The 17,928-nt window shown below is 44.3% G+C and overlaps 2 protein-coding genes across 10 annotated transcripts in view; both read right to left on the bottom strand.

The window, feature by feature from the left end:
• Positions 1-17,928, bottom strand: part of LOC137373916 (serine/arginine-rich splicing factor 5-like) — a 394,211-nt gene that overhangs the window by 152,899 nt on the left and 223,384 nt on the right. The window lies entirely within an intron of this gene.
• The window catches only part of actn1 (actinin, alpha 1), a 185,772-nt gene that overhangs the window by 27,241 nt on the left and 140,603 nt on the right, over positions 1-17,928 (bottom strand). For all 9 annotated transcript variants that reach the window (XM_068039497.1, XM_068039495.1, XM_068039498.1 and 6 more), the window contains exons 10-13: positions 16,303-16,533; positions 11,651-11,798; positions 8,068-8,218; positions 5,772-5,880 (exon numbers count right to left, since the gene is read on the bottom strand). In XM_068039497.1, coding sequence (XP_067895598.1) covers positions 5,772-5,880; positions 8,068-8,218; positions 11,651-11,798; positions 16,303-16,533 — 639 coding nt within the window. The remainder of the gene's footprint in view (positions 1-5,771; positions 5,881-8,067; positions 8,219-11,650; positions 11,799-16,302; positions 16,534-17,928) is intronic.

The following is a 17,928-nucleotide window of genomic DNA, read 5'->3' as shown; positions in this document are numbered from 1 at the left end:
TCTGCATACTGGAAGGGAGCCACACATAGAGGCCCCCGGCACCCAAGCAGAGCTCGCCACTACAGATCACCGCGTATCTACAGGTCCCGCATGATATGCCTGCATTTGTCAGAGCGCCAGTGTCAGAGGTGACTGCGGATGTCGAGAGTGGCAATGATACATCTCTGTGCCCTGTTGAATGATGACCTGCAGCCCAGGGGCTTTGGGAGATATCCTATGCCTGTGGCCCTCAAAATGACAGCATCTCTCAATTTTTACATCTCTGCATCATTTCAGGGGCCCACCGGAGACCTTTGTGGGGTCACACATTCAGCAGTGCACCGCTGCATCAGGGAGGTCACCGATGCCTTGTTCCGGAGGGCTGGTGACTATATCTGCTTCACGATGGACCCTGAAAGCCAAGCCAAGGTATAAGCTCAATTGCAGAATTCCCAGAGGTGCAAGGGGTCATAGACTGCACATGTGGCTATCAAGGCTCCCGCTGGGCGACCAACTGAATACGTAAACTGTAAGGGCTTCCATTCAATGTGCAGCTCATATGTGATAACTGGAAATGATTAATGCAAATCTGTGCCTGCTTTCCAGACAGCTGCCATGATGCCTTCATCCTGCGTCAGTCCCAGCTGTCGTTGCTGTTCACTGAAATGGCTCAGATGGAGGGGTGGCTTCTTGAAGACAAGGGCCACCCTTTGCATACATGGGGCTCCTGACACCAGTGAGACACCCCACCATGCTGCAGAAGAGAGATACAATGCCAGTCACGGAGCGATAAAAGCCACCATTGGGCAGGCGACTGGCATGCTGAAAATGCGATTCCGCTGCCTGGATAGATCGGGTAATGTCCTGCATAACGAGCTAGAAAGGGTAATTCGCATTGTTGCTATCTGCTGTGCTCTGCACAACTACACACTCAATAGGGGGGAGGCCTTGCAGGATGAGTAGAGACATGAGCAGGACTCATCCTTGGACGATGATGATGCTGAGGACTTACAGCAGGAAAGGCACATGGGAGGACAGAGAGCATCCAGGCATCACATGCAGGCCTAGCAACGAGCTAGGGTGGCATGGCAGCACCTCATTGCTCAAAGGTTCTCCACATCACAGGAACCACCGTGGGCTCTGCACGCCACACAGCACCCTTGTTCACCTGTTGTGTAGCAGTCCGCATCTGAGACATCTTTGTGTACACCATTACTGGCAGCAGAATACTGAGCCATTGTCCATATTACGGCATCCGTGGAGACGCATGAGTGATACTAACATGGCAATGATGTTATTTCATACATTGGCAGTTCTGAAAGGCCAATGATGTAATGGGAGGAGCCACGAACGAATGTGGGCATGCCACAGCACGGTGTCCAAATAAAATTCAGGCCATAATGTTAAAATATGAGATATGAACCCCCAGACCAATTTAAAGAATTACACTAGATTTCATGTTTTCTAACTTTTATTATAACATCTAAACTAAAAGAAATACCCATTAACTAAATAGTACTTTGTAATTAGCTGTTGCCCAAATTACAAAAAGATATTTTATTCACTCAGTAAAACACTTGAAAACCTCACACCATGTTAATAGTCCTCTTTGATGGTGAAATCTTTGCAGTTAAAGTCCCAAACTCCTCCCAGTTGTAAGGGGTTGGATCTCCCAGACCTTTCACCAAGTCAAGGTCCTCTTCGCTCATTTCTCCGAGCACTTTCAACTTGGACGTCCGTAAATAAGGTGATCCCTGGTGATCCTGTTGGTCTTTTACTTCTCTGCAAACCTCGATTTTCAAAACAGGTTCAAGTCTTTGCAGCCTTTCCCTGTATCAATTTTTTCCTGAGGGCAGGTGTTCCCTCTCTCTCTCCCTTGAGGCTCCCACTGGTCTTTTGTACAGCCTGCCTGCCTTCAGAAAATCTGTTAGATTTATCTGGAATCAAAAGTCAACAGCCTATTGTCCTTTTCCAATATGCAAAGTCGACAAGTCTGGCTTCAGCAGAGCCACCTAAGCTTTTAGTTGTTTCCAGGTGTTAGCAGCTGCCATGCACATTTGCATCCTCCGAATCACTGACTCTTTGTTTAACATTCAAAAGTCTGGGAGGGTGAAACCCATCGTTCGTGAGGTGTTACAGCCCTGCAGTCTCTACATTTCCAAAAAAAAAATTTTTGATCTGTGTTCTCTGTTGTCCGGGTAACCAAGATTTCTGCCTCGTCTTCAAGCAGAGTTGATGCGAGGTCACATGACTTCTCTGACTCCATCTTAAACTTTTAAAAAAAACAGTTTTTCAAACATAATCATGTTATAAAGTCTAGTGTTCATAACGCTAGCATCTACACTTCAACAAAACCATCTAGCAGCAAGACAAATGAGGAGATGGTAACTTACTACAGATATAAACTGGTTAACAGTTCAACCTACATCACCTGAGCACACCGCTAAGAAAATGTGCTCTACTGAGCAACTTTAGAACCAATTTTTCTTTTTACCTTCAAGATTAGGTTCCTTTTTACCAGTGTTTCCCTTGACATTCCATCCTGTAGTCTTGCCCATGCCATTTCCACCTTTTCTAGTTGAAAACTAGCCAGAGACCTGTCCCAGACCCCTAAACAGCATTCAACCAATGTACACTAGCAAAAGCAAGCCTAATTCACTAAATTTGTGCTCCATTCATTTCTGAGAGTCATAGTATAACCATGAGACAAACACTCAACCCTTCACTTCCAGGAAAGAAATGAGATGTTCTTATTCAGTATGAATGCAATTAGATTACTGGAATTTGTTTTCCTTAGAGCAGAGAAGGCTGAGGGGGGGACCTGATTGAGGTATACAAAATTACGAGGGGCATAGATAGCGTAGATAGGAAGAAACTTTTTCCCTTAGCGGAGGGGTCAATAACCAGGGGGCATAGATTTAAGGTAAGGGGCAGGAGGTTTACAGGAGATGTGAAGAAAACTTTTTTCACCCAGAGGGTGGTTGGAATCCAGAACACACTGCCTGAAGGGGTGGTAGAGGCAGGAACCCTCACAACATTTAAGAAGTATTTAGATGAGCACTTGAAACGCCATAGCATACAAGGCTAGGGGCCAAGTGCGGGAAAATGGGATTAGAATAGATAGAAGCTTGATGGCCGGCGTGGACACGGTGGGCCGAAGGGCCTGTTTCTGTGCTGTATAACTCTATGACTCTGATATCAGGAAATCAGAAATGGAACTATAAATTGTGCACATTCACATATTACATGGGTCAGTTTTGAACACGCAGCAGTGTTCAAAGGATTTAATGAATCCTGCAATCATTTTGTGAAAGGCTCCATCAGTTTGGACTCTGGCCAAGCACATGCACAAGACTCAACACTAGAGGGCACCATGGCAGTTCACAGCCACCAGGTTCCTCTTATGATTAGGAAAACTGTGCACTTCTCATTTTCAGCATGTTCCAGTTTACAATCAGCAGTACAAACAACATAAACGGCCCACAGAGCTGAATCTGGTTAATTCCCAGGGGTCGGCGATGTGTCCGTACACAGACACTGGTGTCCGTGGTAAAAATTTTGAGGTCCGTGACTGGTAATGTCAGGAATGAGAAATTTCCCATTGACCTCTTCTCTCCAGACAAGTCAGACTTAAAAAAAAATTCACATCCTCAGTTTCACAGCTGACAGGCTCGAAGAGCGGGAACAGTGGCTTCCGAGCTCAGGACAAGTTCGGGTTTTTCCGGCGGGTTCCAATTTTTTTTTTTAAATGCCCGCCGGAAGAACCCGAACATGTCCCGAGTTCAAAAGCCGCTGTTCCTGCTCCCAGCACCTGTCAGCTGTGAAAGTGCCGGCTGTCAAATTTTTAAAAACCTGACCAATCACAAAGCAGCTCTGGGTAGAGTTCCTGCACTCTGCAACTGTCAGAGAGAGAGGCAGAATGACAGTGGAGCAAGAGAGACACAGAGAGGGGATAGGGATTGAGATAGAGAGATAGAGAGATAGAGAGATAGAGAGATAGAGAGATAGAGAGATAGAGAGATAGAGAGAGATAGAGAGAGATAGAGAGAGAGAGAGAGAGAGAGAGAGAGAGAGAGAGAGAGAGAGAGAGAGAGAGAGAGAGAGAGAGAGAGAGAGAGAGAGAGAGAGAGAGAGAGAGAGAGAGAGAGAGAGAGAGAAACGAGAACGAGAGGGGAAAGATCAAGATCACCTCTGACAGATGGACATCTATCTGGATTCACTGCATTGCTACATCAAGTGTGCGGGCAGACATTGGCTACTGGTGCAAGTAAAACCAATGTCACGTACTCACTAAATCGGAAGAATTGCATTTGAAATCGGACTGTGTTTTGATGGTATTAGGTTGGCTATACACTTTATATACAAATTAATTGCTCCCATGTCAGTGGCTGAGTCAATAATTTTGTCAAATGTCCGTGGTGCAACATGTTGGTGCCTATCCCTACTAATTCCTTACAAATGTGTATAAAAATAGTCCAGTGAAGTCTCAACATTAATTAGATCAATAAGCTTTCCCACTATTTCCATAATTAAAAATGTATTTTATTGCTTCCTCCAGTCAACTCTAATGCCATGTGTAAAGTGACTGTACCTGCCTTCACCCTCACAGTGAGAATAAAATGGCACAGATTAATGTGGGAGAGCTGATAATTTTCTTTTTAGATTAGAGATACAGCACTGAAACAGGCCCTTCGGCCCACTGAGTCTGTGCCGAACATCAACCACCCATTTATACTAATCCTACACTAATCCCATATTCCTACCAAACATCCCCACCTGTCCCTATATTTCCCTACCACCTACCTATACTAGTGACAATTTATAATGGCCAATTTACCTATCCACCTGCAAGTCTTTTGGCTTGTGGGAGGAAACCGGAGCACCCGGAGAAAACCCACGCAGACACAGGGAGAACTTGCAAACTCCACACAGGCAGTACCCGGAATCGAACCCGGGTCCCTGGAGCTGTGAGGCTGCGGTGCTAACCACTGCGCCACTGTGCCGCCCTGCTTAAGTCAAACTTTCACTGTAAATTAATTTGAATCAATGTACCGCCTGTGTCCGAAGCAGCAGTTTCAGACTTTCAACAAACAAGGCTGATAAAATGAATCACTCCCTTCACAGGAACAGGAGTAGGCCATTCAGCCCCTCCAGTTTCTTCTGCCATTCCGTTAGATCATGGCTGATCTGTATCTGAACTCTCTATCAACCCACCTTGCTTCCGTAACCCTTAGTATCCTTGCATGACAAAAATCCATCAATTTCAGATATGAATTTTTCAATGACCCCAGCCTGACCAGTTTTTTTCTGGAAAGTGTGTTCCAGATTTCCACTACACTGTGTGGAAGTGCTTCCGGATGGCTAGCTCAAATTTTAAGGTTATCCCCCTCTGGACTCCCTGATCAGAGGAAATAGTTCCTCTCTATCTACCTTAAACACCTCAATTAGATCACCTCTTAATCGCCTAAGGAATAAAAGCCTAGTCTATGCAATCTGTCCTCATAATGTAACGCTAAGCCCTGATATCATTCTGATGAATCTATGCTGCACTACCTCCAAGGTTAATCTTTCCTTCCTCAAATGCAGTGCCCAAAACGGAACTGAGTACTCCAGTTGGGGTGGGGGTGGGGGTCTGACCAAGGTTTTGTACAGCTGAATATGATCCTTATGTTTTTGCACATTGTTTAAAAAAAACCCGAAACTTTGGTTCTTTGTGTGGTCTGCTGCATGCAAATATTTGAGTAAAAAAAAAGAAACCACATCCACAAGAAACTGGCTGAAGATGGAAGTACCTCCAGGGCATCTCTCCTCTTCTGGGTCAGGGCTCCTAGATTGTCCCATTGATCACAGATCTTCTGGCATCGCTCATTCACACTTGGAGAATCCCAATAATCCAGCTCGCTGTAAAAGGCAGAAATAATTCACCTTAGCTAATGGAAGTACGTGACCAGTAAAGGCTTATCCAGAACACCCTCAAATCTTCCTGCATATTCAAGCTGCTCGATCAAGAAACTGTACTGCAAACAACCTCTTGTTCGTGGATTTTAGTGCAGAAACTTCCAGCAGAGAAAGAAGAACAAACGTGTATTTATATATCACTTTTCACATCCTGGAGATCTCCCAAAGTACTTTTCAGTTATCATCATTGCTGGTCATGCATTTGCCTACATTCCAATCAGTACACAGCAAGATCCCATAAAACGGCAATAAGACGAATGACCAGATAATAATGTTGGGCAAGATATAAATGTTGGCCTGGACACCGGAAGAATTCACCTGCTTTTTTTTCCAAACAGTACCATGGAATCTTTTACACCTAAAGTAGACAGGGCATTGGTTTACAATCTCATCCAAAAGACAGCACCTCCTACAGCGCAGCACTCCCGCAGTACTACACTCAAGTGACAGCCTAGATTGTGTACTGAAGTCTCTAGAGTGGGATTTTAATCCGTGACTTTCTTGTTTAGAGAAGAGAGTGTAACCACTGAGGCAAGAGATTTCAGCGCATATAAACAAATTAACAATTCTGCAGCTTTGTCTTTTCTCAGGAAGACGCACAATCACTTGTAACAAAATACCGTCAACGTTAAGCTGTCCAGACCCATGTCAAGCCAAGGGCCTGCCCCCTTATGGAAGGGAGTGTCATCTGACCAGTGATTGAGCCCCAAGAGCAGGTAAAATACCTGCCAGCTGCAGTTTTCCCAGTTGAGTCAGTAATAAGTGTAGTGCATGGTGTAGCACGGGGCTGTGCACAGCATTAAGTTCCAGGCTTGAACCATGGTGCCAAGTTAACCAAGACAATCAATGTTACTGAGGAGTCGACAGCTGGACTAAGTATCCTCAGGTTGGGAAGAGTTGAAGATAATGAGGAATATCAAGCAGGGATCCTGCAACTGATTGCAATCCAATAACTCCAGCTAAAGAGTGTGTGGACTTTGGGTCAGGGCTGGATCAGGCTTGTTCTCCATAGATGACTAGGCCAACAACAATCAGTATCTCAGCTCACATAGGAAAGGCTACTTGCAAAAGGTATTGGAGAGCTGCTGACACCTGCAGAATTGCAAGTCGGGAGAAAAGAAAATGGAGAAGGAATGATTTAATATAAATTAACTGGAGTCCTACTTCTCTTTCTGTCTGCCATCTTGGCATATTGCAGCCAACACAAGCAGCTGCAGTTGCCTAAACATTCTACCCCCGTTCACTCTCCCCGGCTCCATCCTGCCCCCAACAACGCCACCCCATCTACAGGCAAGTCACAACAAATGTTCAATAGATGGAGTTATGCAGCTTCTTTTCAAAAAGGCAAGAATGAATGACTCATTGTCTACTAACTCGAAACTTCACCACAGTCACATCTTGGGCATTAACTATGCCCCAAGTTCTCAAACATAAACCAGGCAGTGTCAGAGTGCTGCATTGCTTTGCTTTTACAGCAGGGCCCTTGGAGTTCCAATAAAAGGCATTTGAGTTAATATACAAGAGCTGCCATGCCCAATTAACCCACATAATGCAGATCAATGAGACGATGGGACAGTGCAAAACATGCCAAGCACTAAGATCTCGTTGGAGTGGGGGGGACAAAAAAAATAGAGATGATGATCTCGTTCTGCTGCCTTCTTGCCTCCAGAAAGCTTTCTTTCAACTGGGAGGTTTGGACAGTCTAGATTTGTAAACAGAGCTATTGTACATCAGCAGGCATAAGGCACACTGAGTGGAAGGATGGCTCTCCTGCTCAATGATTCTCTCCTACTCTATCCCCGACTCCAGCCCGCCTAAAGAAAGCCCTCAGCTGACAATTTTCACATTGAAGACACCCTCTATGTTTGACAAAGATGAACTGTTTTTCAAAGGTCTTCTCCCATCAATAAAACTGGCCACTTTGTGCTATGGACAGCTTTTCCACCTGGAGAACACAAGCACAAGACATGAGCCAACACTTAGAGCACCAATAAAACTGGCTTTAAGACGAACATTTAGCTTTAAATGTCCATTGAAGGTATCTCCCATGGAGAACTTAATTCAGGACACTTTCAATCCATTGCTCTCTCTGATCTTTTCTGAAAATGAAGGTTTTATCAAAGTACATACTTCAGCTCCTGGGCGATTGCAGCAATCTGTTCGACACGGTCCTGATGAGCTGCCAGGTCACTCTCGAAGGCCTCATGTTTTTTCAATATAGCCTTGACTTCTGACAAGGTGGCTGTCTCAAAATCCTTTGCCATCAGCATTTCCTCCTTACCTAAAGCAGGAAGGTAGACATACAACAGTCAAAAAGGACAGTCCACCAACATTCTTTCACTAATTTTTAAAAATGGAACAGGCATTGTGTCTTGGGGCAAAGCGAGGGGGAAGGAATGGAAAATAGCAATGTTGATGACACCACCATCAATCTGCCATATTCAGCTCGATCTCTCCGCCTCCTCCATTGACCCCCTAAGACATTTGCCACTCTTTGCAATTGCCTGCCTGATGTCATGAACCTGAATAAGCCCAGACATATAGACCCATGGCCTACTGCTTGGCCCTAAAACGCCTCTGCTTCCCATAAAGATCCACCTTTACTCCTGCCACCGAAACCCTAATGCTTGCCTTTATTACGTCGAACCTTGATGGTGGAAGATTTTGCTGGGTTTGCCTGGGCGCGCTGCATTGCCAAGGTCCAGCAAGTATCGGAAAGTTGGTTGGGTTCCTTTTTATAGCTTTGCGCACCAACCTACACAATTTTCTACTATACGCTGTGCCTAAACAATCTAGTGCTCTGGCTGCAGATCCAGGAAAACCTCCTCATAGCTCCAATGCTCTCCTTGCTCCCCACCCTCTATTAACCACAACTCATTCAGAAAGTGGCAGCCCACATCCTGTATCTAGACCCTATCCTTGCCAAGATACACTGGCTCCCTGTGCCCCAGCCACTTGTCTTTTAAAGATCTTCATCCCTGCTTTCAAATGCTTTCATTTCCTCCTCCCACCTGCCTTAGCGATTTCCACCCATATATCCTTGCAGACCCATTCTGTTCCTCTGACACTGACATAGTCGTCATTCCTCACTCCCACACTATCTGTGGCCACTCCTTTAACCACTTGGAGGCTGCATCCCTCACCACCTTCTCTTGTTACCTCCCTCCATGATGTCAAAAGCTTCTTACGGATCATTCTCTTTGACTGTGCTTTCAACACCTCCGAACATTTATTCAAAATTATGAGTGATTTTGATAGAGCAAAAAGGGAGAAACTATTTCCTTAGGTAGGTAATCAGAAGTCATAGATTTAAATAATTGGCAAAAGAACTAGAGGGGAAATACTTTTCACACAGCAGTCTGTTATCATTTGGTGCCACAGGAACTTTCAGAAACACAAGTGGACACGTATTTGAAAAGAAGTAATTTGCAGGGTTATGGGGAAAAAGCGGAAGTGTGGGACTAAATTGGACAGCTCTTTCAAAGGGCCGGCACAGGTACGATGGCTGAATGGCCTCTTTGGTGCTCTAAGATTCTACGAAAACTTTCTCTTTCCCTTATTCTCACTCTTCTTGAGAGTCTGCTCTTCTTTCGCCATCTGTTAAAGTGCCCAGAGACATTTTTTGTATGTGATTATGAAATGTAAGTTCCTGTGCTACTGCAAAAAAAGTTAGAATAATGGAGTTGTACTGCTATAATTATCATAATTTCTTTACACTGGATCCTTTTCTCCTTTCAAGTTGACCAACCTCAAAATGTCAAATAACCAGTTGCTAGGTGATGTGCAAAGGTAAAGCATGTTAACCCCGCATTCAACTTTCCTTTCAGCCCTTTGAAAAAATGCCTCCACTCCATGTTGCTAAGGTTAAAATATACTGCACATGGCACTGAATTCCAGATTCATTTCCTGCCACCTTCCTCTAAGTGGGTTAGCATAGCATGTGACTGTACCACCGGGCCATAATTCCTCACAATGCAGCCATCACCTCGCCTGTGCCTTTGTCCCAAGTATCTAACAGAAGCCAAGCACGTCTTACTAACAAGCAAGAGAAGCAGAATAATATAAAAGTCACTTAAGGCTCTCCTCATGTATCTTTGAGTAGCTAAAGCAAGAGTGGCATGTGGAAAATCCCAGGGCAACACATTGCCCAGAGAAACCTGCTGTAGCTAAATAAATGAACACCAAATGATTCCTGGGATATTACAGTGTAAATGCAATTGCATCCACAAAAGCGTTTCAGCTTTTCATTGTGGAGACTGAGAGGGGCTTTTATTCATGAGGACAGATTGCAATCAGCTTGGAATTTACTCAAGCTGAATGAATCAAATTGTGAGAAACAGAATACTTCACTGTCATGTGTTACGAACGGCACCAACATTGGCCGGACTACATCCCTGTATAGCACTGATCGGCACTCAATATAAAAATTAATTCTGAACAGGCACATTGTGTAAGATTATAGCAGAATATTAAGTCTATTTTTGCTCTGAGGTTGCTGTGTTAGTACTGTGAGGCAAACACGTCTGGTGGCACAGACAGAAGTGAGTGGGGAGGGAAGTGATTCATCATCACTAAATTGTTTAGTTTCAGAATACTTATTTCCACCAGGCATGTGGGTTGCAATGGGCTAACAAACTGTCCTATTGCCTCAGAGGTTTCAGTCTTTTTCCCCTCTCAGCCAGCTGAAAGGCCCCTATATGAAGTATGTTCGTTTTGTCTTCAAAAGCTCCCAGTGTCCAGAGACCACAATTTAAACAGGAGTTCATTCAGCCCCTTACGTCTGTTCACGCTCTGTATCTCCACTCCATTTACCCCACTTTGAATCTCATCCCTTGATACCCAAACCTAATTAAAACAAAATAATCCATCCAATCTCAAGTCTTGAAAATTCATATTTATCCAGCATCCATAGCCTTTTGGGGGAGGGAAGTCTAGATCTCCACTACCCTTTGTGTGAAGAACTGCTTCCTGATTTCACCCGGGCTCTAATTTTAAGATTATTCCCCTTTATTCTGGATTCCTTCACCAGAGGAAATAGCTTTTTTTGTATGTACGCTATTCAATCCTTTGATTGTTTTAAACACCTGAATTGGATCACCCCTCAACTTCCTAAATGCAAAGAAATACAAAGCAGGTTTATGCAATCTGTCCTCATAATTTAACCCTTTCTGCACTGGTGTCACTTTGGTAAATCTGCACTGTACCTCCTTCAAGGCCAAAATGAACGGAACACAATACTCCAGAGGGGGTCTGACCAATTAATCCTCACTCAGCACAAATTGGCAGTTTCCCACAGACCAGGAGGACGACTGGAGAGGCAAGTGGGAAAGTTCACAAACTCTTCAAGAGGAGCTACTCTTCTGGTTTCCAGCAGTATATTCGAGAAAGCCATTTGGATACTATGCCAGATAGTCTCTGGCAGCCACTGTTTATCAACATAATATATATTAATACCCCAAAATGACCACTGCAATCAAAGATCTTCTTTTTGCCAATCACTTGGTGATTTGCTTGACAGGTGTTGGGAGAGGGGGGTGTGGAGGGAGAAAACCGCTAATGCAAACTTATGTCCCACTCTGTGCTGCCCTGCAGTGAGATAGCCCAATATCCAGTGCCAGGCTGTCTAAGGGATACAAAACTTAACTGATTCATACATTGATATTTCATGTTAACCTCAGCCAAAGTTTGAACCTTTAGACAGTGAAATATTTACCATTGGTCCAGGCCTCATGGATTGCTGCTTTCTGTCTGAACTTTTCAGCCAGGTGGTCTAGTCTCTCCAACCTCCTGATTTCATTCAGCAGCCATTCTTCATAACCTTTCTCAGCCTGCTCCAGCGAGCCCCAGGAATTGTTTATATCCTGCAATCACCAAGAATCACAATTAGAGACTCAGACCAATTCTTTCACTGGTGTGCCCATTCACATTCATCAACCCAGGGCAGCAGCATCATCCTGTACCAGCCTAATAGCCCAATCCTCTCCTATAACCAAATGGATTTCAAAAGTTTGAATGGATCCCAGCATAGTAAAATTAACTCAGAGGCAGATTTCAGGACCGTTAGTTTCATAAGTGACATCCCCCATATGTTCATGCCAAGCACATTTGTGAATTAAAAATATAACTAATAAGCAGCAAGTAACATTCGCACAACGCAAGTGCCAGGCAATAACCATCATCAACAAGAGAGAATCTAACCACCACCCCTTGACATTCAACGGATTACCGTTACTGAATTCCTGACCAACACCACCCTTGGGGGGCAGGCCGGGGCATCAACACTAACCACAAACTTAACTGGGACAGCCACATAAATACTGTGGCTACAACAGCAGATCAGACGCTGGGAATTCTGTGGTGAGTAACTCACCTCCTTACTCCAAAAAGCCTGCCCACCATCTACAAGGCACAAGTCAGGAGTGTGATGGAATACTCTCCACTTGCCTAGATGGGTGCGGCTCCAACAACACTCAATAAGCTCGACACCATCCAGGACAAAGGAGTCCGCTTGATTGGCACCCCATCCACCACCTTCAACATTCACTCCCTCCACCAGCGACACACTGACAGCTGTGTGTACCATCTACAAGATGCACTGTTGCAACTCGCCATGCCTCCTTCGACAGCACCTTCCAAACCCATGACATAGAAGGTGTCCTTCTACCACTTAGAAGGACAAAGGGCAGCATCCACATGGGATCACAACACCTGCGACTTCTCCTCCAAGTTGCACGCCATCCTGACTTTGAACTACATCACCGTTCCTTTATCATCGCTGAGTCAAAAATCTGGAACTCCTTCCCGAGCAACACTGTGGGTGGACCTACATCACACAGACTGCAGCAGTTCAATAAGACAGCTCACCACCACCTTCTCAAGAGCAATTAGGGATGCGCAATAAATGCTGGCCTTGCCAGCAATGCCAACATCTCATGAATAATTTTTAAAAACTTGGTTTTATATGCATGTCAAAAACCAACTCAAGCAAATCATATGCATCTGTCAGCAGAATCCTGTACAGTTCATACAGCAGTCATCTCAGAGCAGGTCCAAACAGGCTGGTACTTTTTTTTCCCCAAAATATACTTTATTCATAAAAATCTGTAAAAATTACATTCCCAAACAGTTTAAAACAGCATCAAGTCAAAAAATACAAACAGTGCAAAGGTGATCAGTTTCCTTCTATAGAATCATGAGTTGCCTCACAACCCTTCCATTTCAATGTCATGCCATATACATTTTTACATTTACAGCACACAAAATTTTCCCGATACAGTTGGAGGGGTTTCCCATGGATCCAGCCCATCAGTTCAGCTTGGTGGGGGGACCTTACACTGTGGTCTTTCCCCACTGAGCCTTTGCTGCGGCTGCCCCAAGCTTTAGTGCATCCCTCAGCACGTAGTCCTGGACCTTGGAATGTGCCAGTCTGCAACATTCAGTGGTGGACAACTCTTTGCTCTGGAAGACCAGCAAGTTTCGGGCAGACCAAAGGGCGTCTTTCACTGAATTGATAGTCCTCCAGCAGCAGTTGATGTTTGTCTCGGTGTGCGTCCCTGGGAACAGCCCGTAGAGCACAGACTCCTGTGTTACAGAGCTGCTTGGGATGAACCTCGACAAAAACCACTGCATCTCTTTCCACACGCGCTTTGCAAAGACACATTCCAGGAGGAGGTGGGCGACCGTCTCTTCCCCACCACAATGCCTCATCACCAGAACTTTCAAACAAGCACCAGATGTGGCTTGGCTGGTGGTGAGAAGGGCCCTCCCCGTCAGATCCAAACAGGCTGGTACTAACTTAGGCGCATCTCCCAGGATAACCCATAATTGGTTCCTCTGGTCGTCAGGGAATGCAAAGGAGAAGCGGCACCATTCACATCACAGTCACAGCGCAGTAACTCAGGTAAAGGTGAATGCACGCTGCGGACAATGCACAAGCACAGCAAATCCTGAAGAGAAACATTGTCTTACACTATCCATGTACTTAGTATGGAAAGAATCGTATGATTCAGCACTGAACCAGTCTACACTTTGAGCAGGATCCTCTCAGCTTTGACTGCACACTACATCCACTAATTAAGTAGTCCCGCTAATGCTAAATAAATATTATTAATAAGCAGGCTAATAGGAGAGTAATATTGTTACTTGAGAGGTTCATGTATTATGGTTTAGAAGTTTCTGTTTAACAAAAAGGGAAGCCCTTAAACACAAGGTTGCATTGTTCCCTAATCCCTCTGGAGATTTTTAAATGTATTAATCTAAGTTAATCTGCAGCAATAGACACACTGAACCTTCTGCATGTATCAAGGTCGGAAGCTAAAATATGGTCAAAGAGTAGGTGGGCATCAATGGCCAGCTGTGATCAGCTCAGTCAGGCTATGGGGGAAATGCCAGCCCCAACAGACAGCTAAAGTGCTACTGTAATTAAAATTAAGTGCAAAATATAAATCAAAAACAATTTCCAGCTATACATTTATATGTTTTTCTTTTGCAAAAAAAAAATCAACTGAAAGTAAAACTATTTTCTTTCTTTTCTCCCCTTGACCCAACTGGCTTGCCCTTCCAAAACGCTAACCTGCTCTGCACCCACGTCAATATCAGTCTGAAACAGACCATTAGATTGTGTGGGACGAGGAGAAGGAAGAGAGGTAAAGAACACGGAGGTTAACTCTCCCACCTGATTTTTCCTTCCTCGTTCACTGTGGTTAAGCACCTGGACTCCACTTCCTCATTGTGGCATCACCAGGGGAGTGATTTATTTTTTTCTTGTGAGGGCGCGATCCTGCCCTCCATAAGCTTGACCACGTGAGCATTATTCATGTGTGACCCGTGACAATGAGAGTCAACTGATTATTCAGCCATGGAAGGCATCAGAGCAAAAGCATGTTCCCCCGTCCAACATTCACACTGACATACATTTCCAGTAGGGATGTCGGACTGGGATCAGGAGTGGGAGCCCTGGCCCACTTGGCCCCCTCCAACCCAAAAACACAGAAGCAGATTGTAACACACTATTGCTTTTCCTGAGGATATCAGCTCGGGATTGAACCTGAGGCCTACTCAGCCTGAGCAGCTCAGCTACCAAATGGATGAACTCTTAGGAAAACAAACAAACATGATTTTAAGAAAAGTCTAAAGCAGGATTTTTTGTTAACTACTGCACACACACAGTTCACCATTTAAACAAAAACACCTACAACCATTAGGTCAGACACGGGTCCAAAATCAACGATCTGCAAAGGTGTAAAAATTCTCTTCTGTGTACAAGTTTTATCAGCAGAAGTTTAATCAGGTTTCACATGTGTGAATAATTCCCTTATTCTCCCCCACCTCTCGATTTAAAATTTATAGCATAACATCGAATTGCTGTGGCAGTTTCCATTTACATTTGCCTGGAACTCCCTACCTAACAGCACTGTGGGAGTTCCTTCAATACATGGACTGCACCTGTTCAAGAAGGCCAACCAACCCTGTTCCACCAATCAATTGAGATCATGGCTGATCTGTGACCTAACTCCATCTACGCACCTTTGCCCCATGTCCCTTAGATCTCAGATTTAAAATTAACAATTGACCCAGCATCATCTGCCATTTGCAATAGACAGTTCCAAACATCTCGTGCACTTTGTGTGTAGAAGTGTTTCCTAACTTCACTCCTGAAAGGCATGCTTCTAATTTTTAGGCTATGTCTTCTAGTCCTAGATTCTCCAACCAGCAGAAATAGTTTCTCTATAACTACTTTATCCAAACTAAGGATAGGCAATAAATGCTGGCCTCATTAGTGACACCCACATCCCCAGCGTGAATGAAGAAAAATCGTAAAGTCATTCCAAACTTTCACAATGAGTGGCTTTCATTTGCTGGCAATTTAGATCATAGCTAGCAGAGGCACCAAGGAACCAAGTTATGGTTGAAGGTCAGAGGCATAAGGAATGGGAGAAAAATCAAAAGATGCTGAAATGAACAGTAAAACACAGCGTGTTTTAGATTTATAAATGAGAGAGGAAAGGGAGCATCACTGAGCTCCAACACGCTGTGCAGCCACTGTCTACAAAGGAAGCTCCTATAAGTTTGATCATGGGTTCACACCACTGATATGCACAGGTTCTTCCATGCAAAATGACAGGGTTACTGCAACCAGAGACCAAGCTCGACATCTTGCAGCCCTACAATTTAACACTATAGTAATGATAAAATCTGTGTCAAATGTGAAACGACTAAACCTTGTACAACCAAATCACACCCAACAACCAAGAGTCAATTGGAAACGAGAAATGAGCTTGGGATCTGAGTTATGGAGTATTTACAGTGGAATTGCTCCTCCTGTATTTATTCAGAAAGACGTACTGTATTACTCCCAATACATACCGACACCATCTTGCCTTCGGATGGCATAAAGGCTGGTCTGTTGCTGAGTCGCAATTTGGTCTGCAGGGTGTTGAAGTTGATTTCCAGCTGGCACTTCTCCTGTACTTTGGGTGGTTTGTGGAGGCGACGGTAGTCTCGGAAATCCTCTAGTTTCTGCTGCATGGCCTGCATGGTGTTCTCTGGGGCACGATTCTCCAACCAGGGAATAGTACGTCGGATCCACTCCAGGAGCTACAACAGAACAAGTACCATGAGGGACCTAGAAAGCTCATAAAACATGCTCCAGCTCTACATTGGCCCTATCTCCATATGGAAATAAATTCGAATGACTGTAAAGGGAACACTGCAGTCATGGGAGAGTGTCTTGTAAAGAGAATTTGCTGTGTCATTAACAAAGCATGTGATGATGTGTTTGGTGATGCTACCATGTTGCTGATAGCACATGATGCTACAAATTTAGACGTGACAAAAACCATCAGGTCAAAGTTCATACTGGGCGCATATTCTTTTGGAGTTGAAGATTTCTCTTGGTTGCCATTTTACATTGTACAAATATATTTGAAGATCTAATACTGAGAAACAAACATGGCTACCAGTCCCTTATCAGATATAGTTTGACTTCTGGTGTAAATCAGTTCTGATTTGGTGTGCACTGTCTCTTCACTGGCTATTTAAGTTTTGGTCAGTGCGACATGCGATGCTTGCAATGGTTGGCTTTCTTCTGTGCCATGTCACAGCACCACCTCATAATTCAGCACTGCACTGTGCCTGCCATTGCAACACAGACATGTTTCAAGTCACACCTGATCTTTGCTGTTCCAGATACCACTGGAGGTCTGCTGTTCAGTCTCCTTTCAGAAGAGCAACCTCTGGCAATGACTCCTGCTGCACCATGTTATGCTGCCTCTTGCTGTAAGGGTGCAGACTGCTGGTAGGAGGGTATACAACAAATCCCTGGCAAGCTGACCTGCTTGGCATCCCACCACAGCTACTCCGCATCAGCTGAAAGCTTGACTGATCCCTAATGGCAATAAAGGGAGCTTGGAGCGAAAAAAAGGTAAAAAGCAACTGGCACAAAGGCTCACTCACAAAAGCTGAAGGGGCAGCTCGAAAAAAAGGCTGTTAAAAATCAGTGGGCCTTTTAAAGGCCCTGATGCTGGTAGGTCTATCAGAATTTAAAACATTGTTTAAATTGGAGCCTTCCAACATAAAAGAGGGCAACCAGTCTAGAATGCCACAAATGGCATTACTTGAAAATTAAGAACCAATTTCAACATTTCACTAAAATAATTACAGATATCTATACTTTAGGGTTAATGATTTACAGTTTTGTTATATTGCTTCCAGCTTTATTATTTAAGTATTTACCAAGAAAGAACTCTTATAGGTACATATGTACCTGGATGGAATTGGTCGGGTGGGAGAGAAATGGAGAAAAATTCCCCACAAGAATCCGATGAAGCTCATTTTTGAAATAATATTTGGGGTGCTTCTCCAATACTTATGAAGCACACATTTCAGTTTCAAGAAGATTCCTGGGACATTGGGACCGGCTCTGGGGGAGATGGGAGCTGTACAGGCTGATCTGGTTGCACCTGAACGGAGCCGGGACTGAGTTCCTTGCAG

Source organism: Heterodontus francisci, chromosome 9 (assembly GCF_036365525.1).
Source record: "Heterodontus francisci isolate sHetFra1 chromosome 9, sHetFra1.hap1, whole genome shotgun sequence".
NCBI classification, from domain to species: Eukaryota; Metazoa; Chordata; class Chondrichthyes; order Heterodontiformes; family Heterodontidae; genus Heterodontus; species Heterodontus francisci.
Note: the sequence above shows the minus strand (reverse complement) of the source record. Positions and strands in the feature narration are given on the sequence as shown.